Source organism: Myripristis murdjan, chromosome 22 (genome assembly GCF_902150065.1).
Source record: "Myripristis murdjan chromosome 22, fMyrMur1.1, whole genome shotgun sequence".
Classification (NCBI taxonomy): Eukaryota; Metazoa; Chordata; class Actinopteri; order Holocentriformes; family Holocentridae; genus Myripristis; species Myripristis murdjan.
This window is the reverse complement of record NC_044001.1, coordinates 13,043,366-13,055,563: the sequence shown is the minus strand read 5'-3', so window position 1 is coordinate 13,055,563 and position 12,198 is coordinate 13,043,366. Positions and strand designations below refer to the sequence as shown.

Genomic DNA, 12,198 nt, shown 5'->3' with positions numbered 1-12,198 from the left:
TTGATATGTAATAAAAGGTGGGTCTGTGCTGCCTGTTTAAGCCCCTTAAGCCTGATAAATGATGAGCGACAGAGGCACCGCGAGAGGGTCACCGCTATTAACTCCTCGGTTTCCCGGCCTCCACTTAAACTTCTCTCAATTACATCTGGTAATGTGGCTGGATACGGGCCTTATAGGCTTCGACCTATTCAATCCAAAAAAAAAAAAAAAAAAAAAAAAAATCATACTCAAACCTTCACACTGCCATCATGAAAAAAAAAAAACTACCGACTTCACTTTCTCTTTTGTGAATGTATAGGCTGCCCTTAAAGCCACGTGTTAGGTGGAAACACGGGGATTATTCTGCAGCTTTGCTAACACATGCACACCCGGTATTCTAGGACAAACAGCCAATGCAAGCTCATTAAATCAGCATTTGGTGTATGCCACATCGGCGTTAACGACGGGCTCTAATCTCGGAACTGACCTGCTCAAAGTGTGTCACAGGCGAGCAGGGCTGGGGGAGGTGAGGGAGCTGCTCTGGTCAAAGTTATTATTGCTGACTTCTGTTGGCAAACAAATGTTTATGTTTCACACCTTAGAAACTGCGCTTGGCTTTGGAATTCGTTAGGAAAATATCACGGTGGTATTATAGATGATGAGCCTTTTTAATTCGCTTTAAGGGAGCAATAAAAATTTGAGTGGTTATCCACATGGTTTTATTTATTTTTTCTCTTATTATTATTCTTATATTGATATACTGATACATTTTAAAATATATACAACTGCATACGCGCATTAGTTGCTTTCCAAGTCATAATAATTGCATTGTCTCAGTGGCGTTTTTTTTTCTTGCCCCGTTTAACCATTTAGGATGTAGTTTAACTCCTAATAGTTTTTTTTATTATTATTTGGTCTTTTTGTTTTTACAGTGTAATAATGTAATATTACAGTAGAAGCAGCTTATTAAAGTCACCTTAATTATAATACCAACAGTTAATAGGAAAAGGCCTGCGTGTTTTGAATTAGAGTATCAGACTGTGGATTAAATATGCCACGTTTTAGTTTAAATGAATAAATACATGAAAACCTGTCCTGCTGTGTTTCTACAGTTTTCTATACGGTGTCACTCCTTTACTGAAATAAAGGCAGCCTCCGACTAGAAATGGCCACATTTGTTCTTAGTTTGTGTGACATAGTAGCGATCTTGTATAACAACACTAACGAGGCTCCCAAATGTGAAGGCTGTAAAAAATTAAATCAAATTTATGGTCATTTCATTGCCTGCAAATAAATTAATAATTACACGGAAGAAATGTGAAGGCCTAGATTGGAGACATTCACTTGAGCAAAAACAGAAAGTGACATTTAATGTTTCATATTCATATTTTATATTTAGATTTATGTGCTGTCAAAAACGTTGTAATTTGTATGCCAATCCTTAGATCTTAATTTTAAAACACAATCCCACAGTCGTTTGTCTGCAGTTTGAGTGCAAATTTAGCCAATCAATTTTGGATTTATTTTGTAGGCCTTCTCATTCGTTGCAAAGGTTTCGACGGTTCGGCGGCTGCTGAATCCGCCAGGTGTCGCTAGAGGGCTGCATATTTCCTAGCGGGCGTGCAGAGTCTACCGGCTGAAAAGCCACAGTTACATTTTGTGCTGGCCTTTTCTCTCCTTCCCTCCTCCCTTTACTAACCCTCTGACACCAGACTCTGAGAATCGGTGGAGGGGAAAATAAGGCTTTGGAGCTGAAGAATTTACAGTTAGTCGCGAAACTTTTACAAGTATTTGAGTTGCTCACTCCACTCTCTGAGACTCTAGCCACATTTCACTTGGGGTCAAAAAGAGTTCAGATGCAGAGGACTGAGGTAATGCCTTCCGCAAGAGAAAAAACACTGAGGGGGTAAAATATAGTTACAAACAAAACAGAAATAAAATCAACCAAAATACATTAACAAATGAGGTAAATCAACCGCAGTTTTTACTTGGTAAAGACTAATAGGATTCAATTTAGATACCTTTTCACTGAGCTTCCAACCATCTGACAACACAACTGCATTTCTTTTGTTGAGCACAAACGTTACCTTTAAGTTAAATTATGCATTACCAGCAGCAGTTCCCCTGTATTGGAATTGGTGAAAGAGAAAGGAATGGACAGGCTGTAAGATTGCTGCTTTCCCCGAGTCTCTCCAGCAGTCTATGATCCAGTCTTATCTGAGCCTCTCTATACATTAGCTTTGCTAATTTACATAATCTCAAATACTGGAGAGGGCCAACGAAGAACAAAGTTACAAACAAGATTAGAGCGATTTTATTTGTTCCTGTGGTTGAGCGCCAATTGTTTCTCCAGGAGTGTTTAAGGTCACTAAGAGGATTTGAAGCTCGTTTCATATCAGTGATCTTTTTGAGGGAATTAAATCAACAATGCATTTCTCCATATTTAGCAACAGGCTTGCGTGGAGGATAACCAAGCCCAGGGCAACGGGGAGAGCGCGGAGCAGCGAGTCCTGCACAGCAGAGTAAACACAGGGAGTCTTGCAGTGGAAGTTCTGGGGCGGCTTGGTTACAGTGGTGCACCTTCAGGATGTGACATGCAGTGGATCTTTAGCCTGGTGATTGTCCCAGTAGTGTTTTCCTTGAAATGGATCCTCTGCCCCCTAATGAATCCAAACGCAGCTGGCCATGTCCCACACGGACACCGAGAGCTTTAACCCTAAACTGACCTCAATTTGACACCACCAGATGAAATTTTACCGCCTGTTAATGCCATCCTGGAGTTACACTGATTTTTTTCATACGTACGAGACTCCTCAATGTTACTGAAAAAAGGCCCACAATGTGAGAGCCACTTATCAGAAATTTAAAGCAGCTCAAAATGGGTAATTGTCTAAGATGGTGCCTCTTGAAATTATCTTGGTGCTTGAACACCTTTAGCTCCTAAATGCCGGAAAACTTTGAGTTGGCACAAGCCTTGGCATGTGCGCAAAACTAATTATTACATACCATTTCAGTGAACAATTGAGTAAATGTTGATTGAAATGAAAATGGGGAAAAAAGAATGAATCAGTGCGGTGTTTAACTCACTAACACTGTTTATTTCGCGTGTAATGCTGTTATTAAGCGAAATTAAATGATTTCACAACCTAAATATTATGGCTCATAATAGCTTTCATTTGATTTACTTCCATGATTCACCGAGAAATCTACCAAATAATTGACAAAAAAGGGGGAAAATAAAAATATTAAGCCATTAGGAATCAACGCTGTAAGTTTTATGGGGAAGGATGTGTTTCTGTGGAGCCGTGCATTGGATACGCATAATTAGCCCCTGCTATTTTCACACGCTCTTTGAATGTTTACATCACTCCCCTTGGGGGCAAATCACATATTTTCACAATAAATGCTAAAAACGCCATTAAATTCTTAAGACGCTGGAGTATATTTAAATTTCGCTCGAAGATTTGAAAATATTTAATATATCCCACATCCTTCAACATTAACAGTATGAAGAATAAACATACAAAATGTGCAGTCAGTCTATACTTTTTCATAGTCTAGGCTCAAAACTTTTCCCAGCTGCGCCGTTAAAGGAGGCTCGTTCAGAACAAACGGGTAGATACAGTAAGGTTCAGGCTACTTACCATGGTTGTCCAGAGGAGGAGGTAAAAAAAAAAAAAGTCAAGCGTTAGTGCACAAATCAGTGTGAACGATAGTATTTAGCTTATGAAAATAGCAGTCTTCAATAGCTGCCTCTGCCGGGCTGGTTGTGTTTACAGAGTGTAAGAGAGACTTGGAGACGGTGAATGCCTTGGCTCTCTGCGCACCGCTCTGCAGCTCCTTCGCGGGGTATTGCACGTTGAAATGTCCACACAGCCGTTTGTCAAACCCTGCAGTCCTACTTTTCCCACCCCCCTTTATGCCAACAAACATGATTGTTGTCACGGTTTCATTTATTAAATCTTTTTTAAAGTGCCATTTCTGTAATCGACCCCGAGCAACCATATGTCTTGGTATTTGTTTGTTGGGGGAGTTTATTGACCCTCCAACGGTAGCCACAGCCTCCCTCCTTGAACGTGTGTCTACCTTAATCCTAACCTGTGAATAGTTAATTTCCACCATCAAAAATGTCACGGAGCCATAAATGGAGCCTTTATGTGAAAACCTATCAATACACCCATGATGCCATATTAGCATTGATGGAGCTAAATATTAAAGGGGATAGATGGCCTGCTTCTGTTTTGTGCGTAAGAGAGCTCAAGCTCAAAAAAGGGCTTCACCGCAATCGATGGCCGGAGCTTTGCTCCTCCTCTAAACTTCAATCTCCTCACATGATTGATGATCTTGGGGAGGTTTGATAATTGACTACTCTGAGGTAAGGCACGGATTTCTATCAAGAGAGGGGATTGGACGAAAGAAACATACAAAATTACTTTCTCCAAAAAAGCTTTTTTCCTCTTGGAAAAGTTCATTCTGGGCTTAGAGGGGTGTTTCGTATCGTTTAATTTGCTAAAAAGACCCGAGCAATAATTAGCTGCGAGATTAGAAGGTATTACAGAGATATTACGTGGGCACACCGGCTTGTAACCACAACAAAGATAACAAGTAAGCGTCATGCTCATAAATTAAACTCAGAATGCATCAGATATCGTGGTAATTTCAGCTGAATATGTTCGTGCCTTATAATCTTTTGTTTCACTGTCATCACCGACTGCAAGTATGATAAAAGTTAAAATATTTATTAATGTTAATCTTTTGTTGATATTTCACTTTACCGTGCGTAAAAGTTGGAATGCGTCATGCGTATTTCTGCCTTAATATGAAGTATTTACTCTGTATCATAAGTCATGTCAGTCAGTACTATGTTATATTTAATTTAACTCTACGCTATTAACAGTTACAGCCTAAGTACCCGCGATGGTAAACCTTCCTCACACAGCGATTTCTGCTTTTCTTTAGGACTCTTCTCGGCGAAAAGGAATTGGCTGGGAGTAGGAGCTGTGTTGGTTTGGCTTTTCCCCCCAGTGTGGAGTTGAAGCCGTCCCTGTGCATAGCATACACTCTGCATATCACAAGATTTGGTCTCTCCTCTCTCTTTTCTGGAGCTGCTGTAGGACTGGCTATGGCCACCACTACTTCCGGGATCCGTCATTTCATTCGCCCACCGCTCAGCGCTGCGAACTGACTCTGTTTCTATAAGCAAGCTAGCAGCCAACCTGCCAACACTCGCTGACACTCACTCATCTCAGTCTCGCCAGATAGACGAAATACCTACGGGGGAAAGAAAGGAAAGATCTGAATCGCAATCTCTTAATTTCTACTGCTTTTTCTTTTTTTTACAGTAATAATAAAACAAGATAGCGATCCGGAGGCATTAAAGGAGACGCGGACTTGCGGGATGAAAACGGACTAAAAAGATTCATCCTTCTCTTGAACATCATCACCAACCGTCATTCATTCATTACCTTGACAACCTCTGGCTTTGATTGACAGCTGGAGTGGCAAAAAGCCATGAGACACGACAGTTTAGTTACATGCAGGTTGTTGATGGGCCGATTGTAACCTTCACTTTGGCGCATTTTTTTCTTTTTTGAGGAAAGAGGAAAAAACAAGAAAAATTGCAAAACTCCCTGATGCTACTGCTTCAACTGAATCACACTGGCGAATAGGAGAATTCGCAAAGTTGGTTGAAAAAGGAATCTTACCACTAAATCACTTTCTAACCGGGACTGGGATATTAAATATACGACACATTCAGGAGTTTATTGGAGCGCAGCCTGATGGCGCAAAGGGTAGGTTTTAAATCTCCTACACTTACCTATACAAATCCACTGTAGGAAGGCCTCCATATCGCTAACCTCTTGTCGGGTGGTGGCTAATTTACAAAGTATTCATATCAAAGCCGGTATATTTGACATTTTTGCAGCAGCCTCACTCTTCAAGCAAAGTGACAGCCTTTGCTTAACCGACAGCCTCCGCGACAGTCGTGGAGCAGTTTCACAGGGGGACTCCAAACTAATTCGCTGTTTTTACCAAAGTCTGTGTCGGGAGCGCCTAACTTTAAAATGTTTTTGGTAATGATCAAATCGCTTCAATGTACCAATACTTTACTAGGGAGAAAATATTGCACTTTCTGCCCATGTAGCAGGGCTATGAGAACAATTTCAGCGTGCGGTGTTGCCCATACGAAACGCAACAGCTTACTTATTAGTTGCCTCTTTGCGTGTCCTAAATGAAACGGCATGCTTTTTTAATAAACATATTTATGTTAAAAGTGACCGGGCAGTTCGCTGACTTTTGTTCTGGTTTTATTTCCAGTACGATGAACTGGCCCATTACGGTGGGATGGACGGAGTCGGAGTCCCGGCGTCGATGTACGGGGACCCGCATGCTCCCCGGCCGCTTCCCCAGGTCCACCACCTGAACCACGGACCGCCGCTCCACGCCAGCCAGCACTACGGAGCCCACGCTCCCCATCCCAACGTTATGCCCACCAGCATGGGCTCCGCTGTCAACGACGTTTTAAAGAGGGATAAAGATCAAATTTATGGGTAAGGTTTATATCAACCATTTACTCCACTGCGCATGGAAATATTTTCAACTTTTCAGTTTTATTTTGTTTTCTTTTACTCTCCACCCCGAACTTAAATTGGACTTTGTGCAAGTTTGGCAGCAATTTAGCAGCTTAATCGTGGGGTCAGGGGAGTCTAGTTGAAGTGTAATTTTATGCGCATTGTAGAGAGCATCGTCAAGCCTTAAGTAAGAGATTGAAATACAAGCTATAAAAATAATATGGGAGCTTTCAGTCCATAGACCAAGCATGAAAGTCACTGCCTGCATTATAAATAAAAAGTAGCCTGCCCATTTTAACATCACAACAAATATTAAACGATATTGAAAACTCTGATTAAAAATTAGATTATCTGATATCATGTACGAGCGACACATTTAAATGATCTTATCGTTGTCTATAGAAGCTTTTAATATATTTTCATGTGTTTTATATTATTTGCACTAACACACCTATGCAGAACGCGTTACAGTGTATCGTGTATCAATACAAGCAGGGATATAGTGTTGTGCAAATCACACAAATTCTCTTTACCCACGTTTTTATATATGAAGCAAGTTTACCATCTTTTTTAGGTTGATACAAATCTTTATGACAGAATTTCATTTAAAAGTAAGTAGTAGAAAAGTGATGTGAGTTATATGAACATAACAAGTATTAGAAAAATAAAAACATAAATAAAAGTATTTATTTCTGAGATTATAACTGATTTTTAATTATTTTGACGACTGTTTGCCTTACAATAAAGACTGACGTGATGTCATTGTTTACCCACCTTTTTATTTACCACAACATAGGTTAAAATGAGGAAGAAATGTCCAAGTCGTCGGTGCTTAAATGAGTCGGTAGTGCGTTTGGAATAGTGTACCTCTATAGTTAATACAACTTTATTTCATTTTAACTTTTTTTTGGAGGGGGCACACTGCAATTAAATCTCTCCACTTATTTAGTGACCACCGTCGTTGATGATAGTCTTAATTTTTGTAGATTATTGTCAGTCTACCCATGACTTACACTGCCGTTTTCAATCTGTACTGCAAAAAATGTCCACCTCAACAAGTCGCGTTACCTCGTAGTGACTCTGAAAATCTTATTTTTCGTAAAACAAGTCGAAAAATCTGCTTGCGGGGGTCAAACACTTCGCCTTGCTTTCAGCGCAAATCAAATTTTCTGGAATCCAGAGATGTTATCTTGACATTCGTGTAGTCATCTGCCTCAATGCAACATACAGTGACTTGTTTCTACAAAACTCTTGAAACATATGAAACTGGGATCTATGAAAATGAACCTGTCGATTTGTTGTGTTTTTTCGCTCGCTTTAAGAAAAATAAGATTTATAGAACGAATGTACAAGGCTCAAGGGCTTGTTAAATGGACATTTTTTGCAGTGTGCATTGTGGAGCCGGTGTGGTGCTTGTACTCAGGCTGTGTTTCCCCTCTTGCAGTCACCCTTTATTCCCACTGCTCGCACTGGTTTTTGAGAAGTGCGAGTTGGCGACGTGCACTCCGAGGGAGCCCGGCGTAGCAGGCGGCGATGTCTGCTCCTCAGACTCCTTCAATGAGGACATCGCAGTCTTTGCCAAACAGGTCACTTTGAACGCAATTTCTAAAAATAAAATAAATTAAGAAGAAGACGAAGAAGAAAAAAAGACACACACACACACACTCTCTCTCTCTCTCTCTCTCTCACACACACACACACACACACACACACACACACACACACACACTCTCTCTCTCTCACACACACACACACACACACACACACACACACACACTTGGATTATATGGCTGCGTCATGACACACAGATTTCTGCTTGTTTAATATATATTTTTTTAAAGTAAAACTTTCTCTTTATAAAATAAAAGTTGTTAACAGAATTGTGTTTTGTGAAACTGCACCGTATTATCCAGTGTGCCTAGTGTCTCGACACAGGTTGTGTCATATGCCAGATTTGTAGTTCTGTTATCAGATTACGAGACATGATGAAAAATAGAAAATTCTCACACACTGCATGCCAAACTAACCGTGATATTTCGTCTGTTATTTTAGGTCCGAGCAGAAAAACCTTTATTTTCATCAAATCCAGAGTTGGACAATTTGGTAAGAGCGCCGTTTGACCTCACTGTTGCCCTGTAATTCTCGCTTTGGTTCGGTTGTAAACTGCCTTGCTTTCGGATAATCTTCAATACCCACAGCAATGAGTAGTAAATAAGTGAGCATGTAATGACAAGTTCAACACAAATGTTGTTGGATGTGAAGCTATGTGACCATATTTGCCGCTGTCATTGTCCAGACGCCTAGTTTACAGTGTAACTGTCCCAGCTGACCAGTGTGTAATTACAAACTCTTAGATGCGCTGTCTTGATAATAAAAATGAACCAATATATGCAATAACATGTTAGCGATTATAAATGTAGTAAAAAGCCTTTTTTGCTCTTGCTGGCTGAACGGTAGATTTTCTCTCTATAAATAAGCTTACTGTAAGTGTGTAAAAATATTTGCCCTACATAGTGATGTAAAGCGTGTTCATTTTGTTCTCGTTTCAGATGATACAAGCCATACAAGTATTACGGTTTCACCTCTTGGAATTAGAAAAGGTAAATATTAAAATGTTGAATGCTGAGGACCATGTTTTTAGATGACTTTGACCCATAGCCATCGCATGCTGTCACCTGCACAAATATAAACCCTCATTTAAATGTAACTGATATTATTTGAACGTGCTTGCATATTCAGTGCAGTGCATTACATTTAGGAATGGAGCTATCACATCCACCGAATATTTAATAATCAACAGGAATGTTTCGGGAGGAAGTTTCAGATTTTTTTTTTCAGATTCATAAACTACAGGGTATTTGATTTTGCAGCCATTCATGCAGCTGAATTGACTAATATTGATAAAATGCACTGAAACTTCTTTGCACGCGTTGCACAACCTTATTGATCCAGAGATTTAGTTTCACCTGCTCATTATTTCGCCAGCTTACGGCATGCTGTTTGTTTTTTGTCGTCCAACTTGTTGCTCCAGTCTCTGGAGAATAATAAGCACTGCAACAATTTCACTATTGTTTCCTTGCCGCCGATAAAGCCCCTTAATTGGAGTTATTCTTGGACTGGCTGAAGCGTTTCCCCATCCTGAAAAAGGTGTTCTGTCCTTGTTCTAGGTGCATGAGCTCTGCGACAATTTTTGCCACCGGTACATCAGTTGTTTGAAAGGAAAAATGCCAATAGATCTAGTTATTGACGAACGGGATGGCAGCTCTAAATCAGATCATGAAGAACTCTCGGGATCTTCAACTAACCTTGCAGATCACGTAAGTAACGTTGCCTTCATTATTTTCCTAATTTTAAAACAATATGCTGCTTGTGTCCGCGATGTTATTTGCATGCGTCCGTGCTGCAGGTAGACAATGCTTTCCTATCCTTGACCAATTTTGATGGACAGTGCTTGAAAAATAATCAGCTATTTTTTTAATTTAAATTTTTTTGTGAGTGAAGTCTGAATTTTTTGTTTGAGGTTTCGCAGAACGTCAACTTTTACTTAGCCTCTGCTCAGTGTGTGACCCTATTGTGCCATAAGCAAATAGTGCATGCTCTGTCCTGCAAGGGAAATCTGCCGATCGATGTTCTAAGGTCAAAAGCTAGATGTGATACAATGGAGTGAGTTATTGTTTTAGTCTTTTGATTAGGGGCATTCATGTGTGCATAATGCGTGTGTGCGTGTTTGTGTTTGTGCGTTGGAGTCGTGTGTGTGTGTGTGTGTGCGCCCGCGCATGCATGTGTGCGTGTACGTGTGTGTATGACAGAGGGAGAGAGAGAGAGAGGGGGGAGAGAGAGAGAACATGCGCGCGCGTGTGTGCAAATCGCCGCTGTGCATTATAGAGAGTTGCATGCTGGAGAAAAAAAAAAAACGTGAAGCAATTATCTGTTACGCAGGTTTAACGTTAAAGCAGGGTATCAGCGGTAAGCTGTAGCTTTAGGCCAATATTTAAAAAGAAAAGGGCTTTATATTTGGGACTGTGGGAGCTGGATATGGCCTGTGCGTAAAGCTGTGGATTTTGCTGCAGAGGTGGAGAAAGTGGTAGCCTATTGAAATAGATCTCAGAGCTAAAGGCTTACCATCAATGTCAAGTTCACAAGGCATATGATGGTTCGTCTGGAGGCCTTCCATTGCTGTTGATGTTAATGTGTTTAATTGTTTCGTATTGATTGCCGTGTGGTTTGCTCTGCAGTGGCTCTCTCCTCTGCTCCCCTTTTTATGGCTAGAGGCTCCATAATGCTGAATTCAATTATATGCACCTGAAGTACAGTAGCTTTAAATTTGAAGATCGATTCCCTGTTTTAAACCGTGCATTTTCGGTGTAATAAACGCTGGCTGTGCGCGCAGTATGGATGGGTATTATTGAGTTGATATCTGTGAATTATGGCGTATTGCACACTCGTGATAGAGCTAATGTTTTGGTGAAATAAGTGAGTGACTATCGCAACAAAGTGACTAGTTAATATCTCTGCAGCACAAGGCCAAGCCTATTAGGAATTAAAGCAGATTTAAGTGTTATGCAAAGTCAGTGCGCTGCATCTGTTGGGTCTGGCTATAGGCCTAATAGCGGTGGATTCCCTTTGAAAGCCCGCCGCGTTTACAGGACTAGTCAGTGCAATGCATAAGGTGAATTAAAATATAATTAGGTCTAAGATTCCAATGTGGGTTTGAGAAACGGTCAAAACGGCAATATTGTGGTACTCCAACACAAGTGTAGAAATGAGGCATGCTGTTGTTTATATTGTAGAGATTAGATAAACTAGCCTGTTTAGTTTCATGGCAGATGGTTGATACTCAAGCCAATTTCCAATGGTGCCTTGCAGTGCTTAGACACGAGTTTTGTCACCAGTCCACTTGTGAGAAATATTTTGATAATTAGAAAATTAGATATGCCAATAAAGCAAATCAGGAGCAGCAATAAACAAAGAGAGTGCAAGACAAAACATTTTTTTTCTCGGGGTCATTTTGGACTGACCACCTCATTAGGTATGCAGGTTTGGAGGGATTTATTTCAGTTTTGTGGCAGCAATGAACTTTTTACTACACCTAACTGCCAGGCTGTGTTTGATAAAGCAGAAGGATTTTTTTTTTCTTGTTTGGTGATAGAGCCTGACCTGAGAAGTGAGTTTGATAATGGTGGAAAAGTCCAGCATTCAAATATAGACAAACATCTTAAATCCAATGTACTGTTATGATCTAGATAACTAAGAATATAATAGCTTATTTTTGTTTATATTGTTTTTGATGTATGCTTAGTGGCAATTTTTATTTACAGAAAGTCAAACTACTCATGTGAAAATAATGTGTTTGATGCAGTGGCACTTTTGCGCCAGGAGTGTGTGTTCATTTCCCCCTGTACAGTGTAATCACGGCCTGGGAGCCTTGTAGTAAATAGTTAACTCCCTCAGCAGTCATTTCCATGTCTAATTGAAATGGATCCAGCTTTATGTGTCCAAAATGTGTTGTGAATATGGAAACAATGCAGAAAACTGCACGTCTGCAATTGTGCACTACTGGATGGAAAGCAATTTTTGCCTTACTTGTCTTGGGTTCTGTCTTTCCTTTATTTTATTTTATTTTGTCTGTATTTCATTATTCATTTCT

The 12,198-nt window shown here is 40.2% G+C and overlaps 1 protein-coding gene across 12 annotated transcripts in view; it reads left to right on the top strand.

Annotated features, from left to right (window-relative positions):
• meis2a (Meis homeobox 2a) overlaps nt 1-12,198 on the top strand; it is a 181,466-nt gene that overhangs the window by 93,812 nt on the left and 75,456 nt on the right. For 6 of the 12 annotated variants that reach the window (XM_030044563.1, XM_030044561.1, XM_030044562.1 and 3 more), the window contains 5 exons: nt 6,298-6,530; nt 7,996-8,137; nt 8,604-8,654; nt 9,101-9,151; nt 9,719-9,868. In XM_030044563.1, coding sequence (XP_029900423.1) covers nt 6,325-6,530; nt 7,996-8,137; nt 8,604-8,654; nt 9,101-9,151; nt 9,719-9,868 — 600 coding nt within the window. In that variant the 5' untranslated portion in view covers nt 6,298-6,324. Of the gene's footprint in view, nt 1-4,956; nt 5,772-5,963; nt 6,054-6,297; nt 6,531-7,995; nt 8,138-8,603; nt 8,655-9,100; nt 9,152-9,718; nt 9,869-12,198 lie in introns of those variants that run through there. The other 6 variants (XM_030044556.1, XM_030044558.1, XM_030044555.1 and 3 more) reach the window with 3 other exon arrangements.